The 17,535-nt window shown below is 42.7% G+C and overlaps 1 protein-coding gene across 1 annotated transcript in view; it reads right to left on the minus strand.

The window, feature by feature from the left end:
• Nucleotides 1-17,535, minus strand: part of LOC307147305 (myosin-4) — an 84,876-nt gene that overhangs the window by 33,743 nt on the left and 33,598 nt on the right. Inside the window, exons 7-8 of the mRNA XM_079851974.1 lie at nt 16,376-16,466; nt 9,233-9,289 (exon numbers count right to left, since the gene is read on the minus strand). Coding sequence (XP_079708100.1) covers nt 9,233-9,289; nt 16,376-16,466 — 148 coding nt within the window. The remainder of the gene's footprint in view (nt 1-9,232; nt 9,290-16,375; nt 16,467-17,535) is intronic.

Consider the following 17,535-nt stretch of genomic DNA (forward strand, 5'->3'; position numbering starts at 1 on the left):
AAGAGTTTACTGTACAAGAGCTTACTGTACAAGAGTTTACTGTACAAGAGTTTACTGTACAAGAGCTTACTGTACAACTGTACAAGAGCTTACTGTATAAGAGTTTACTGTACAAGACTTAACTGTACAAGAGCTTACTGCACAACTGTACAAGAGTTTACTGTACAAGAGTTTACTGTACAAGAGCTTACTGTACAACTGTACAAGAGCTTACTGTACAAGAGTTTACTGTACAACTGTACAAGAGCTTACTGTACAACTGTACAAGAGTTTACTGTACAAGAGTTTATAATACAAGAGCTTACTGTACAACTGTACAAGAGTTTACTGTACAAGAGCTTACTGTACAACTATACAAGAGTTTACTGTACAAGAGCTTACTGTACAATAGTTTACTGTACAACTGTACAAGATTTTACTGTACAAGAGCTTACTGTACAAGAGCTTACTGTACAACTATACAAGAGTTTACTGTACAAGAGTTTACTGTACAACTGTACAAGAGCTTACTGTACAAGATTTTACTGTACAAGAGTTTACTGTACAGCTGTACAAGAGTTTACTGTACAATAGTTTACTGTACAACTAGAGTTTACTGTACAAGAATTTACTGTACAACTGTACAAGAGCTTACTGTACAAGAGCTTACTGTACAATAGTTTACTGTACAACTGTACAAGAGCTTACTGTACAAGAGCTTACTGTACAACTGTACAAGAGCTTACTGTACAAGAGCTTACTGTACAACTGTACAAGAGCTTACTGTACAGGAGCTTACTGTACAAGAGCTTGCTTTACAAGAGCTTACTGTACAAGAGTTTACCGTACAAGAGCTTGCTTTACAAGAGCTTACTGTACAAGAGTTTACTGTACAAGAGTTTACTGTACAACTGTACAAGAGTTTACTGTACAAGAGCTTACTGTACAATAGTTTACTGTACAACTGTACAAGATTTTACTGTACAAGAGCTTACTGTACAAGAGCTTACTGTACAACTATACAAGAGTTTACTGTACAAGAGTTTACTGTACAACTGTACAAGAGCTTACTGTACAAGATTTTACTGTACAAGAGTTTACTGTACAGCTGCACAAGAGTTTACTGTACAACTGTAGAGTTTACTGTACAAGAATTTACTGTACAACTGTACAAGAGCTTACTGTACAAGAGCTTACTGTACAACTGTACAAGAGTTTACTGTACAATAGTTTACTGTACAACTGTACAAGAGCTTACTGTACAACTGTACAAGAGCTTACTGTACAAGAGCTTACTGTACAACTGTACAAGAGTTTACTGTACAGGAGCTTACTGTACAAGAGCTTGCTTTACAAGAGCTTACTGTACAAGAGTTTACCGTACAAGAGCTTGCTTTACAAGAGCTTACTGTACAAGAGTTTACTGTACAATAGCTTACTGTACAACAGCTAACTGTACAAGAGTTTACTGTACAACTGTACAAGAGTTTACTGTACAACTGTACAAGAGCTTACTGTAAAAGAGCTCACTGTACAAGAGTTTACTGTACAACTATACAAGAGTTTACTGTACAAGAGTTTACTGTACAGCTGTACAAGAGTTTACTATACAAGAGTTTACTGTACAACTGTACAAGAGTTTACTGTACAAGAGCTTACTGTACAACTGTACAAGAGTTTACTGTACAAGAGCTTACTGTACAACTATACAAGAGTTTACTGTACAAGAGTTTACTGTACAGCTGTACAAGAGTTTACTATACAAGAGTTTACTGTACAACTGTACAAGAGTTTACTGTACAAGAGCTTACTGTACAACTGTACAAGAGTTTACTGTACAAGAGCTTACTGTACAATAGTTTACTGTACAACTGTACAAGATTTTACTGTACAAGAGCTTACTGTACAAGAGCTTACTGTACAACTATACAAGAGTTTACTGTACAAGAGTTTACTGTACAACTGTACAAGAGCTTACTGTACAAGATTTTACTGTACAAGAGTTTACTGTACAGCTGTACAAGAGTTTACTGTACAATAGTTTACTGTACAACTAGAGTTTACTGTACAAGAATTTACTGTACAACTGTACAAGAGCTTACTGTACAAGAGCTTACTGTACAATAGTTTACTGTACAACTGTACAAGAGCTTACTGTACAAGAGCTTACTGTACAACTGTACAAGAGCTTACTGTACAAGAGCTTACTGTACAACTGTACAAGAGCTTACTGTACAGGAGCTTACTGTACAAGAGCTTGCTTTACAAGAGCTTACTGTACAAGAGTTTACCGTACAAGAGCTTGCTTTACAAGAGCTTACTGTACAAGAGTTTACTGTACAAGAGTTTACTGTACAACTGTACAAGAGTTTACTGTACAAGAGCTTACTGTACAATAGTTTACTGTACAACTGTACAAGATTTTACTGTACAAGAGCTTACTGTACAAGAGCTTACTGTACAACTATACAAGAGTTTACTGTACAAGAGTTTACTGTACAACTGTACAAGAGCTTACTGTACAAGATTTTACTGTACAAGAGTTTACTGTACAGCTGCACAAGAGTTTACTGTACAACTGTAGAGTTTACTGTACAAGAATTTACTGTACAACTGTACAAGAGCTTACTGTACAAGAGCTTACTGTACAACTGTACAAGAGTTTACTGTACAATAGTTTACTGTACAACTGTACAAGAGCTTACTGTACAACTGTACAAGAGCTTACTGTACAAGAGCTTACTGTACAACTGTACAAGAGTTTACTGTACAGGAGCTTACTGTACAAGAGCTTGCTTTACAAGAGCTTACTGTACAAGAGTTTACCGTACAAGAGCTTGCTTTACAAGAGCTTACTGTACAAGAGTTTACTGTACAATAGCTTACTGTACAACAGCTAACTGTACAAGAGTTTACTGTACAACTGTACAAGAGTTTACTGTACAACTGTACAAGAGCTTACTGTAAAAGAGCTCACTGTACAAGAGTTTACTGTACAACTGTACAAGAGCTTACTGTACAAGAGCTTACTGTACAAGAGTTTACTGTACAACTGTACAAGAGCTTACTGTACAAGAGCTTACTGTACAACTGTACAAGAGCTTACTGTACAAGAGCTTACTGTACAACTGTACAAGAGCTTACTGTACAAGAGTTTACTGTACAGGAGCTTACTGCACAAGAGCTTGCTTTACAAGAGCTTACTGTACAAGAGTTTACCGTACAAGAGCTTGCTTTACAAGAGCTTACTGTACAAGAGCTTACTGCACAACAGCTTACTGTACAAGAGTTTACTGTACAACTGTACAAGAGCTTACTGTAAAAGAGCTCACTGTACAAGAGTTTACTGTACAACTGTACAAGAGCTTACTTTACAAGAGCTTACCGTACAAGAGTTTACTGTACAACTGTACAAGAGTTTACTGTACAAGAGTTTACTGTACAACTGTACAAGAGTTGTTTGCATATTTGACTGCAATAAATCAATAAAATGACCAGCGTATCAGCTAGCAAGATTAGACATGATCAAATGGTAAATAAATGGTAAATGGACCGCATTTATATAGCGCTTTCACAGACCCAATGGCCACCAAAGCGCTTTACAATATTGCCTCACATTCACCCATTCACTCACTCATTCATACACTGACGGCGGTGTCAGCCATGCAAGGCGATCCAGCTCGTCGGGAGCAGCTGGGGTTAGGTGTCTTGCTCAAGGACACCTCGACACTTGGTCAGGTGGAACCGGGGATTGAACCACCAACCTTCCGGTTTGTAGACAATCTACATGAACCACTGAGCCACTGCCGCCCCGAGATGAATGCTTCATATGTTCAGGCTTTGACACAGCTGTGAATAAAATGTATGTTTTGTATGTATGAGTATGTTTTATAAGAAAATACCATTTTTCAACTTCAATCTTTATTCAATGTTTTTCTTGCAGTTTCTTTGTAATTGTTTGTGATTAAAAATGCTGAAACCCAGTTCTTCTGGCCCTCTTTAATAATGTGTTGTGTGACGCATGTGCGTGTGTGTGTGTATGTATGTGTATGTGCGTGTGTATGTATATGTGCGTATGTATGTGCGCGTATACGTATGTGTGTGTATGTGCGCGTGTACATACTGTATGTGTATGTGTGTGCGTTGGTGTGTGCATGTGTATGTGCATGTGTGTGTGCGTGTGTATGTGCGTGTGTATGTATGTGCGTATGTACATGTGTGTGTGTGTGCGTATGTGTGTACGTGTGTGTGTGTGTGTTTGCGTGTGTGTGTGTGTGTGTGTTTGTGTGTGTGTGTGTGTGTGTGTGTGTGTGTGTGTGTCTGTGTGGGCACGTGTGTACGTGTGTGTGGGGCTTGAACTCCTCCATGGAAAGCTCTGGTGAGTCTGTGCTGATGCTATCAGTGCGAGAACAATGCAGAGTGTGTGTGTGTGTGTGTGTGTGTGTGTGTGTGTGTGTGTGTGTGTGTGTGTGTGGCTCCTCTGCAGGGACTAAACACACACGTGTCAGGGCTTGACTCTCAGTAGAGACGCCACCCAGCATGAACACGTCTTCAGGGTCTGTATCTCACGGCTGAATCATGACACTCGTCTCCGCGGATCATCCTGATCAAATACAGCTTTATATTTATCTCCACACACACTGAAATTAATAACTTACACGAGGAGAGATTACGCAGAAATAAACTGGGAAATATCATATTTACGAGATCACAGCACATGAACGATCAAGCGCAGTGAAACTCAAGCTAATGTGGATGTGAAATGTGAGTTTCAGAGTAATGTAGTGTTTACTAGTGTGTGTGAATTCACACACAGCTTCTGTCTGATCACACGAGCGAGCGGCAGCTAGTGATGCATCAGTGCAAATGAGCTTCAATGCAAGGCAGTTGCTAGGGTTTTCGGGGTGGTTGCTAATGTGGTTGCTAGGATGTGGTTCTGGGTGGTTGCTAGGCAGTTGCTAGATTGTTCTGGGTAGTTGCTAGGTTGGTTACTAGAGTGTTAGGCAGTTGCTAGGGTGTTCTGGTTAGTTGCTAGGTTGGTTACTAGAGTGTTGCTAGGCAATTGCTAGGGTGTTCTGGGTAGTTGCTAGGTTGGTTACTAGAGTGTTGCTAGGCAATTGCTAGGGTGTTCTGGGTGGTTGCTAGGCAATTGCTATGGCGTTCTGGGTGGTTGCTAGGCAGTTGCTAGAGTGTTCTGGGTGGTTGCTAGAGTGTTGCTAGGCAGTTGCTGGGGTGATCTGGGTGGTTGCCAATGTGGTTGCTAGGGTGTGGTTTTGGGTGGTTGCTAGGCAGTTGCTAGAGTGTTCTGGGGAGTTGCTAGGTTGGTTACTAGAGTGTTGCTAGGCAATTGCTAAGGTGTTCTGGGTGGTTGCTAGGTAATTGCTATTGTGTTCTGGGTGGTTGCTAGGCAGTTGTGTTATGGGTGGTTGCTAGTGTGTTCTGGTTGGTTTCTAGGGAGGTTGCTAGGCTGTTACTAGGTAATTGCTAGGGTGTTCTGGGAGGTTTGTAGGGCATTTCTATGTGGTTGCTAGGCAGTTTCTAGGGTGTTATGGGTGATAGTTAATGACTTCTGGGCAATTGCTAGGGTGTTGCTAGTCAGTTGCTAGGCCATTGCTAGGCAGTTGTTAGAGTGTTTTGGGTGGTTGCTAGGGTGTTGCAAGGCAGTTTCTAGGGTGTTCTGGGTGGTTGCTAGGCAGTTGCTAGGGTGTCGTTCTGGCTAGCTAAATAGAAAAAAAATGCCCAGTCAATGCTTTAACCATATGGTTAAGCAGAAACAGAAGATTGATCTGCATGAAGACTGAGTCTCTCAGTGCTGATACACTCATATGGTGACGGAGACTCAGACAGGAGTAGTGTGATAAAGACTCGTGTGTTATTCCAGATGCAGCTGATTTAACCTGAAGCGGAGACTCCTGCTCTCGTGAGCGAACAACACAAACCAGTGCCAGACCCCGTCTACACAACACAAACCAGTGCCAGACCCCGTCTACACAACACAAACCAGTGCCAGACCCCGTCTACACTACACAAACCAGTGTCAGACCCCGTCTACACTACACAAACCAGTGCCAGACCCCGTCTACACAACACAAACCAGTGCCAGACCCCGTCTACACAACACAAACCAGTGCCAGACCCCGTCTACACTACACAAACCAGTGCCAGACCCCGTCTACACAACACAAACCAGTGCCAGACCCCGTCTACACAACACAAACCAGTGCCAGACCCCGTCTACACTACACAAACCAGTGCCAGACCCCGTCTACACTACACAAACCAGTGCCAGACCCCGTCTACACAACACAAACCAGTGCCAGACCCAGTCTACACAACACAAACCAGTGCCAGACCCCGTCTACACAACACAAACCAGTGCCAGACCCCGTCTACACAACACAAACCAGTGCCAGACCCCGTCTACACAACACAAACCAGTGCCAGACCCAGTCTACACTACACAAACCAGTGCCAGACCCCGTCTACACTACACAAACCAGTGCCAGACCCCGTCTACACTACACAAACCAGTGCCAGACCCCGTCTACACAACACAAACCAGTGCCAGACCCAGTCTACACAACACAAACCAGTGCCAGACCCCGTCTACACTACACAAACCAGTGCCAGACCCCGTCTACACTACACAAACCAGTGCCAGACCCAGTCTACACTACACAAACCAGTGCCAGACCCCGTCTACACAACACAAACCAGTGCCAGACCCAGTCTACACAACACAAACCAGTGCCAGACCCCGTCTACACAACACAAACCAGTGCCAGACCCCGTCTACACAACACAAACCAGTGCCAGACCCCGTCTACACAACACAAACCAGTGCCAGACCCCGTCTACACAACACAAACCAGTCCACATGATTACTGATACCCATCAGACCTGCTCAGGGTCACACAGGTCAGCGGCATGGTTCATATCACACTCAAACGACTCATACAGATGCCAGTGATGGTTGATTCTTCAACGAATTACTCTTTTAAACAGATTCACAGAATCGAACTGAATCAAACTTAAGCTCTGTATTAATGGAGCGAGATTCCTCAAAAAGATCAAACGAACCGGTTCATTCAGGATTACAGAGGACTTGCATGACATTAGTAATCCAATAAAACATTCATAAACCTACAGATGTGTTATTTCAGTGCTACTTGTTAATATTTTAGATGTGCATTAGAAGTAGGTTTTTACTTAATGATATTACTAATATGACCTGCTTCTACTTTCATTCTTTCTGAGTGTGTGATGTCATAATAAAAAATATAACTTTTTAAAGTGTGTGACATAACATAACTTAAATTTGATCATAATAACAAATATTTATGCGGCTATCAGGCTTCTGAAGGTGGTCCCCTCCGGGGAGAGACGGGTGCCCATTTCTCCCCGACGCCCTCTGGGGGGCGACTCTCCGAGGAGGGTGGTAAAGCACTCAGTTCAGTTGTTCCCTGCCGGTTCGCCGCTTCAGGGCGCCGAGGTGCCTGCACATCTCAACGATCCTCCGAGGGTCTAGAACAGTCAATTCGGTTGTTCCCTGCCGGAATGGTGGTGGACCCCGAGCAGGCTCTGGTTATGGAGTAAGAAGTACAGACTCTTCTACAAAAGGAGGCTATAGAAAGGGTTCCTCCTCCCAGCAGGGAGTCGGGGTTTTACAACCGTTACTTCATTGTTCCAAAAAAGGATGGGGGGTTGCGTCCTATTCTAGATCTGCGCCTACTAAACCGCAGGGTTCAGAAACTCAAGTTCAAGATGCTTACACTCAAACAGATCGTGTCACAGATTCAGTCCGAGGACTGGTTTCTCACGATAGACTTGAAGGACGCTTACTTCCATGTATCCATCCATCCTCATCACAGGAAGTTCCTAAGGTTCGCTTTCGGGGGCGAAGCATATCAATATCGGGTTCTTCCGTTCGGCCTAAGTTTATCAACCCGCACTTTTACGAAATGCGTTGATGCAGCTCTGGCTTCCCGTGAGACTCCAGGGCATCCGCGTGTTGAATTATATCGACGATTGGTTGACTTTAGCTCAGTCCGAGCAGATGGCAGTTCGGCATCGAGATGTCGTTCTCACTCACATAAAGATGCTGGGGTTGAGGCTCGACGCCAAGAAGAGTGTGCTCCTCCCGTCTCAGAGGACCACTTTTCTAGCTGTGGTTTGGGATTGGACAACGATGCGGGCACAATTGTCACCGGCACGTATTACTTTGATTCACCAGAAAAGGTTACCCTGCATCCAAGCAGAGGATGAGCAAGTGTGTAGTCGAGGCTGTCTCACTTGCTTATGAAGCGGCTGGTCAGCCTTCACCTTTGGCTGTTCGGGCCCTTTCTACCAGGAGTATGGCTGCCTCAGAGGCTTTATTATCGGGGTTTCCCTCCATGACATCTGTGATGCGGCAGGCTGGTCCTCACCGCATACATTTGTTAGATTTTATGACTTGGACCTCACTCCGGGGTCTAGGGTGCTTGCTTCTTAGTGTGTGCAATGACTTCACACAGAACAGGCATTTGTTATTATGGCGTCGTGGGTCTACGACTGTTCCCACAGCATCTCGAGTTCGTATTGTACTCTTGTACAGTTGTACAGTAAACTCTTGTACACGTATGTAACCCTGGTTCCCTGAAGAGGGAAGGAGACGCAGCGTCGCCCTGCCATACTCCCTGCATGCCTGTGATCGACTTGCTTAGGCTTTTCAGAATGACATCACCCGCCTATGACGTCTGGTCTTTCCATTGGACTGATTATCCACGTGCTTCAGGGAACCAGCGTTACAACGTAACCTGAGACGTTTCTGTGTTATTTCTGAGCTATTTTTGAATAATTTGTCAAAATATTTGAATTAGACGTAGGTATTTTACTCAATGATGTTACTAATCCAACCTGTTAAATGACATATTGTATACTAAAATGATCCGGTCTAATTGTTGAAGTTCTCCGAGTGATTTACTGAATGCAAGCCTGAGGCACGTACTGGAAATATGCTTATTATGACTAGTATTATACAATATATTAAACATGCAAAACCTTGCTGTCGATTCACAGCAGGGAAGCTGAACGTTGATGTAATTGTTTGCAGGTATTTTCAGATGTGATGTAGAGCAGCACAAACACTGTCATCAATCTAAACTCCCAGATAAGCTAACGGGTGGCATTTCATGTGATTTATGAGTTTTGCTTATCTGGCAATCCTTTGGGAAAGATCTGAGGTGTGTGTGTTCAGGAGATGTGTGTGTTGTACCTTGGCCCGTAATCCTCTCTCTGCCTCCAGTTCTTCCTCCAGCTCCTCGATACGGGCCTGTGGGACGAGACACGGATCCGTGTGACACTCATGCTGCATACTTGGTGTAGCATACTAAAATTGAAGAGTCTTCTGCTCATCATTTATTTGATCAAAAATACAGTAAAACAAACAATGTAAATCAGCTGTTTTCTGTGAATATATAGGAAAGTGTAATTTATTCCTGTGATCAAAGCTGAATGTTCAGCATCATTACTCCAGTCTTCAGTGTCACATGATCCTTCAGAAATCATGAATAATATGATGATTTGAATGCAAGAAACATTTATGATTATTATCAATGTTGAAAACAGTTCATATTTTTGTGGAAACCGTCATTCTTTGATGAATAGAAAGTTCAAAAGAACAGCATTTATCTGAAATAGAATCTTTTGTAACATTATAAATGTCTTTACTGTCACTTTTGACCAATTTAATGCATCCTTACATTTCATAAAAAAACATTTGAAATGTATTAATATTTATACTGTTAAATCATCAATATCCTAACAAGAATATCATTCATTTAATGAAATAATTTTACAGGACATTTGAAATAACTGAATCAAACTACAGTTATATTGCATTCATCTGCATGGACAGAAACAAAAAGTCTTTGGCTTTCTTTCCAGAGTAAACGTGTCCGAGTGTAAGATAAGCTCTCCAATCATATCGCCATAATCATACAGTACGAAACCACGGCGACTGAGGACTAGATGAGACACGCTGGAATGCTTGAGAAAATATCACAAAGCAAATACTCAAAGCTTCCTTTTCTGAGACAAAAACAGGCAAGTTATTTAATACATTTAACCATCCTTTAACTAGTTCCTGAAGAGTTTTTATTCACCATACTGTAAAAAGATATTAGGAAATTTATGACTGCAAGTGATGCATTCCTCATCTTTATGTGTTGTGGCAGATTATATCTTCTTTCTGTCACGGGAAGGAAGTTTTGTGAGCGGTTTCGCCGGAGGACAGATTTGCTGACAACCTCAGATCCAACACACACTCAGAAACAGATTCAAAGGCCCAAAAGACTCATTTCCATTTATTAATCTCAGAATTAAAAGCTTCTTCACAGGCCATGCTTCACACGAGCAGAAGCGAGATCGATACAGAAGAAGAGGAGAAGAGACTCACATGCCAGCGAAGAACTTCAGCGGAGAGAACAGCCATCGACAAACAGCAGCAACACAGACTGACACACACACACACACAATCTCACCTCAGCAGAGTGAGAGAGAGGAGATCCACTCCCCCTTCACACACACTGAGCAAATCACACACATGCACTCTCACTGTCACTCTCACACAAGCACTTTCACACTCACTCTCACTCACACACAAGCACTTTCACACTCACTCTCACACACACACACAAGCACTTTCACACTCACTCACACTCACTCTCACACACACATGCACTCTCAACTGTCACTCACACACAAGCACTTTCACACTCACTCTCACACACACAAGCACTCTCACTCTCACACACACACAAGCACTTTCACACTCACACTCACACGCACTCACACACTGACTCACTCACACACACACTCACACGCGCACTCTCACACACACACGCACTCTCTCTCACTCACACACGCACTCTCACTCACTCACACACACACACACACACGCACTCTCACTCACTCACACACACACACTCTCACACACTCACACACACACACACACACACGCACTCTCACTCACTCACACACACACTCTCACACACACACACACACGCACTCTCACACGCACTCTCACACGCACTCTCACACGCACTCTCACTCACTCACTCACACACACTCTCACACTCACTCACTCACACACACACACACACACACACACACACGCACTCTCACTCACTCACACACACTCTCACACACTCTCACACACTCACGCACTCTCACACGCACTCTCACACGCACTCTCACACGCACTCTCTCTCACTCACACACACACACACACGCACTCTCACTCACTCACACACACACACTCTCACACACTCACACACACACTCTCACACGCACTCTCACTCACTCACACACACACACTCACACACACTCTCACACTCACACACACACTCTCACACTCACTCACTCACACATGCACTCTCACGCACTCACTCTCTCTCTCTCACACACACACACACACTCTCACACTCACTCACACACACGCACTCTCACTCACACACACACACGCACGCACGCACTCTCACACACACACGCACTCTCACACACACACACACTCTCACACACACACACGCACTCTCACGCGCACGCACTCACACACACACACACATGCACACTCACAAACTCACTGACTCACACACACACAAAAACACACACACAGGCACTCTCACACTCACACACACACACTCACACTCACACTCACTCACACACTCACTCACACACTCACTCACACACTCACTCACACACTCACTCACACACTCACTCACACACTCACTCACACACTCACTCAAACACTCGCGCACTCACAAACTCACTGACTCATACACACAGGCACTCTCACACTCACTCACACGCACACACGCACGCACTCTCACACTCACGCACTCTCACACTCTCACTCTCACACACACGCGCACTCACACTCACACGCACTCTCACACACACACACGCACTCTCTCACACACACACACGCGCACTCTCACACACACACACGCACTCTCACACACACGCACTCTCACTCACACACACACGCACGCACTCACACACGCACTCTCACACACACACACGCACTCTCACGCGCACGCACTCACACACACACACACACACACACACATGCACACTCACAAACTCACTGACTCACACACACACAAACACACACACACACAGGCACTCTCGCACTCACACACACTCTCACACTCACTCACTCACACTCTCACACTCACTCACACACACACTCACACACTCACACACTCACACACACTCGCGCACTCACAAACTCACTGACTCATACACACAAACACACAGGCACTCTCACACTCACTCATTCACACACACACACTCTCACACTCACTCACACGCACACACACACACACGCACGCACTCTCACACTCACGCACTCTCACACTCTCACTCTCACACACACGCGCACTCACACTCACACGCACTCTCACACACACACACGCACTCTCTCACACACACACACACACACACACACACACACACACACACGCACTCTCACACACACACGCACTCTCACACTCACTCACACACACACAATCACACACACGCACTCTCACACACACACACGCACTCTCTCACACACACATATACACACACACACACACGCACTCTCACACTCACTCACACACATGCGCACACACACACACACACACACAAACACACACACACACACACACACACACACACGCGCACTCACACACACTCACGCACATTGCACACTCACAAACTCACTGACTCACTCACTCACTCATTCACACACACACTCACTCACACACACGCACTCTCACACTCACTCACACACACACACACTCTCACGCACTCTCACGCACTCTCACGCACTCTCACGCACTCTCACGCACTCTCACGCACTCACACTCATACAGAGTTTCCCAAACATGGTTATAAATCATAAAAATGTAAAATCGTAAAAATATAAAATAAAACAAATCAAAATAAATGTACTTACAAAAAAGATTAAATATTTAATTTGTTCAGCGGCATGTCATGTGACCATTAACCGACATTAGTGAAATGTGAACATGTATTTTCGCATTGTTTGAAATATTAAAGGTACAGTATGTAAGAATTTTTGTAATAAATTATTCAAACACCACTGATATATGTACTCACATCCTCCCAGGATCTGTAATTCCAGAGAAATTCCAGTTTTAAATAATGGCTCGTCCCTTGTCAGTCGCATATCATAATCATATTTATGATTGGTGAATTCCACACATCTCTGGATGGAGAAAACCATCGTTCACAGCATCATCAAGCTTCGTCTTCGTTATTGTTTTGTAAATGCGAACTCTGGCGGCGAAAACTTACAGATTGCACCTTTAACTGAAAAGGGGAATCTCAATTAATATCACTTACTCATTATCACTTAATATCTTCCCCCATTAGGAGGATCCTTCCACAAGCCTTCACCTGGAGCACCCGCAGAAGACCTTCATCTCCACCGCTGTGGTTATTAATGTTCAGAGCGAGTTATAAAGCATGCCTTGTGTGATACGGTGAAAGTGAAAACATGTCCACCCTCACCAACACACAGATCATCTTTCAGCTTCATCACCGCAGAGACAAAGAGCGTCTGTGTTCTCCGAGATTACGAGTCTCCCGTCCGTCAAGCCCTTCAGCCGCAACCAACACCGCGAGAATCTGACTTTCACATGCAGTGACTATGAAGAAATGCATTCGATTATATGAGGAATTAATCTGTTGAAAAAGATAAATCTGCATTGTTCTCCGTTTCCAAGCCGAAATGCAGAAACACTTTACTTTCACGGAGTGTGTAATAAAGATCTTTGGGTCACACGTTACAATAAGGTTCATTAGTTAACATTAATTAATGTTATTTAACTAACATGAGCAATACATTAGTTACAGTATTTATTAATCTTCGTTAATGTTAGTTAATAATAATCCAGCTGTTCATTTTGTTCATGTTAGTTCACAGTGCATTAACTAATGTTCACAAGATTTTAATAAAGTATTAGTAAATGTTGAACTTAATATTAACTAAGATTAATAAGTGCTGTAGAAGTGCAGTTCATTCAGTTATACTTTATTTTACAGTGTCCTTGTTACATGTTACATGTACTTACCATAGTAATAACAGTAAATTATGCATAATTACATGCAACTAACCCTCAACCAAACCCTAATCCTATAGTAAGTACATGTAGTTCATTAATATAACTGTACTTAAATATATAATTACACTGTAACAAAGACAGCTTAAATTAAGTGTAACCGTTCATTCTTAGTTCAACTACGGTAGTTAATTAATGCTAACTAATGAACCTTATTGTAAAGTCACAGCGACCGGACATGAAGAGGTTAAAATAACTCTGCTTTTCAACAGCTTCAACAAACTTTGCTTTTACTCACAACATTTTAGCAAACTTGGATTTTCATTCCCAGAGAAACTTTACGTTCAACATTTGCGTTCGCTCAAAGAAAATCTTGCATTCGCTTACAAGACTTGTGCATTCCTGAGAAACCTTGCGTTTATTTGCAAGTCTTGTGCGTTCCCTGAGGAACACCTTCCTGACATGAAGCGTGAGTGACAGAGGTTAAACTAACACTGCTTTTCAACAGCTTTACATGATCTAGCTCTCGCTTTCTGTTCCAGTATATCATTCTGCTGTCGTTCTCTGAGGCCAGCCGAGCGCAGGTTACCCAGACCCTGTGTGAGGTCACAACCAGACCCTGTTTTCTGGGGCTCTTCGGAAAAATTTTACATTTGTTTTTTGTTTGTTCTTCATCGGAATGGTAAAAAACTTGGTAAAGGTGTTGGCACTTGCTGTGTGAACACAAAGAAAATCATGGATATGATTCATAAAGGTTTAATGGTCCTGAAAACAATAGTCCCACTTGAGCTCCTCGCGGTCAGAAACGAGCGCATTGGAAATGAATGAGACGAGTTTCCTCTAGTGGAAGCGTTTGGTACTGCAGCCGAACAACATCTCACTGAAAGAACATTTACTGAGATATCAAGCTCACATTTTGAACACAACTTGTTTAGATTTATGGCTTTGATTTTCTCACAGTTCTAGAGTAAAACATGTTAAAGGGATACTCCACCGTTTTTTCATATTAAACTATGTTATTCCCTTAACAAAGACGAGTTGATGCATACCTCTCTCGTCTCAGTGCGTGCACTTAATCGCTCTAGCGCGCGGCGCAGTAAAAAGTCACGCCTGATCATCTTCCTCTCACTTCTGTCAATAGAACAAACGTGATTTTTTACTGCGCCGAGTCGAAGTGCTCCCAAAAGTGCTATTCCGCCATACATTATAGTTATCCTTTTTAACCCTCTTAGAAAAGCGCCACGTTTTATTTTGTGTCACCATACTTGGTCGTATAACTACTCGTGTAACTGTTTTTAAAATAGTGAAAACGCTTATGTGTTTGGTCACTTCTAAATTCAGTGCTGTTAGATACCATTGAATATACTGGGCTAAGCTAAGTGCTAAAGTGTCACCGCGCGCCAGAGCGATTAAGTGCACGCACTGAGATGAACGAGGTATGTGTCAACTCGTCTTAGTTAAGGGAATAACATAGTTTAATATGAAAAAACGGTGGAGTATCCCTTTAATGAAAATATATATTTCATATAAAAAATTTTAAATAGTATTTATGCACATTTTTCATAACAATAAACGTAAAATTCTGTAACTTTTTAAAAACATTCTCACTTCAGCAATAATCTGCCACGTGTCGTCTTTGAAAAGAGATCAAACTTCAGTCTGTCGCTCTGAAGCGTTCAAGATTTACCACAGTTTAAGCTGGAAATGTAATTTTCAGGTCTATGCTCAAAAAGTGAATAAATGGATTATAAATACAGCGTAAATATAATTTAGTACCACAAAATCCCCTAAAAATACAAAATATTACATAAAAAACATTATCAAACTAAAATATAGTACATTAATTTAATTGAAACAAAAATGTAAAGATATTTGGTCATTTTTGACCGACACGTGAAGAGAGTAAAAAGAGGAGTGTGAGGTTTCAGCCAGAGCCGTCCCCCTCCAGAGAGATGTTATCACTTAGAAAATCTTGCATTCGCTTACAAGACTTGTGCATTCCTGAGAAACCTTGCGTTTATTTGCAAGTCTTGTGCGTTCCCTGAGGAACACCTTCCTGACATGAAGCGCGAGTGACAGAGGTTAAACTAACACTGCTTTTTCAACAGCTTTACATGGTCTAGCTCTCTCTTTCTGTTCCAGTATATCATTCTGCTGTCGTTCTCTGAGGCCAGCCGAGCGCAGGTTACCCAGACCAGACCCTTCTTCCCTCTCCAGAGAGATGTTATCAGCCGGACTGTGTGTGTGTGTGTGTGTGTGCGCTGAGAGACAGGAATGCTCTCGCTCACCTGGATCTCCTTATTCTTCGTCTGCAGGCCTGCGTTCAGATCCTCCTCCTCCTCCAGACGGCTGCTGACGCTGCTTATCTCCACATCTTTCCTGACAGAACACAGACGGGAGAGGGAACGTGAGGACGGGAGTGACAGCGCTAATTCAGCATGCGTCGTTTGCTAGCCGTATCCGATAAACGTCAGACGTGTCTCAGGTTATTAAAAGTGCCAGTCAACCCCAGCACGACATCTGAGGGATTATTGATGGATGTAGACTGTGAATTGTCCTGTACTGTATGTTGTTTTTTAACAAAAGCCCATTTAAGGCAAGCGGGTTCATTCGACGGACACCTTGGCAACACCCGGCACTGATATTTATATTGCGCACGCAAGAACAGCTCCCGTCAACATAAGCCTGTTGCTAAGGGAACGGGAAAAATATAAGATGGGAGGACAAAATCATATTTCAATGCTTTTATGTTCTTTTTTTAAAAAAATGTACATTCTCCAGTAAAAGTATTGCATGCACACTCTGCATTCACTTACAAAATGTTTGCATCCGAAGAAATGTCTGCGTTCCACAAAGAAACTTTGAATTCTCCAACAAAACTTTTGCATCCCAAGAAACTTTTGCATTCCCAGAGAAATCCTTGCAAAACTTTTGCATTCTGCAGTAAAAGTCTTGCAATCCCTCACCAAACGTTTGCGTTCTCTAGTAGGAGGATTGTGTTCCTCCGAGAAACACTGCGTTTGCTTGCCAAGGCATCGGAATAGTTATAGTTTTATGCAGTTTTGCGAACAAACACAAATGTTTACTACAGAAAGGTTTTACTGGAAAAATCAAAAGCTTTGAAATAAAGTATTTTTCTCCCATCTCCCATGTTCTCCATCACGTCTCCTTGGCTCAGGGGCTCTGTACATTTACACCTAGAAAACATGGAAACTGTAGCCGTGTTTCAATTACCCTTCAAACTGCACAAATTGAAACTGAAAATTGAAAATACGGCCGGTGGAAACATGTAAATGTAGCAAAAAAAAACATTTATCGCAAAAAGCTTTTACGCTCGCATGAGGTGCTTTTCCAGGCAATTCAAAAAATATTTGGCAAAACTGCAATGAAACTTTTTTTTTCCTTTTTATTTACAGGTCACCTATACGTAAAAGTCGATCATTCTTTA

This window comes from Squalius cephalus (genome assembly GCF_949319135.1).
Source record: "Squalius cephalus genome assembly, chromosome: 19".
NCBI lineage: Eukaryota > Metazoa > Chordata > Actinopteri > Cypriniformes > Leuciscidae > Squalius > Squalius cephalus.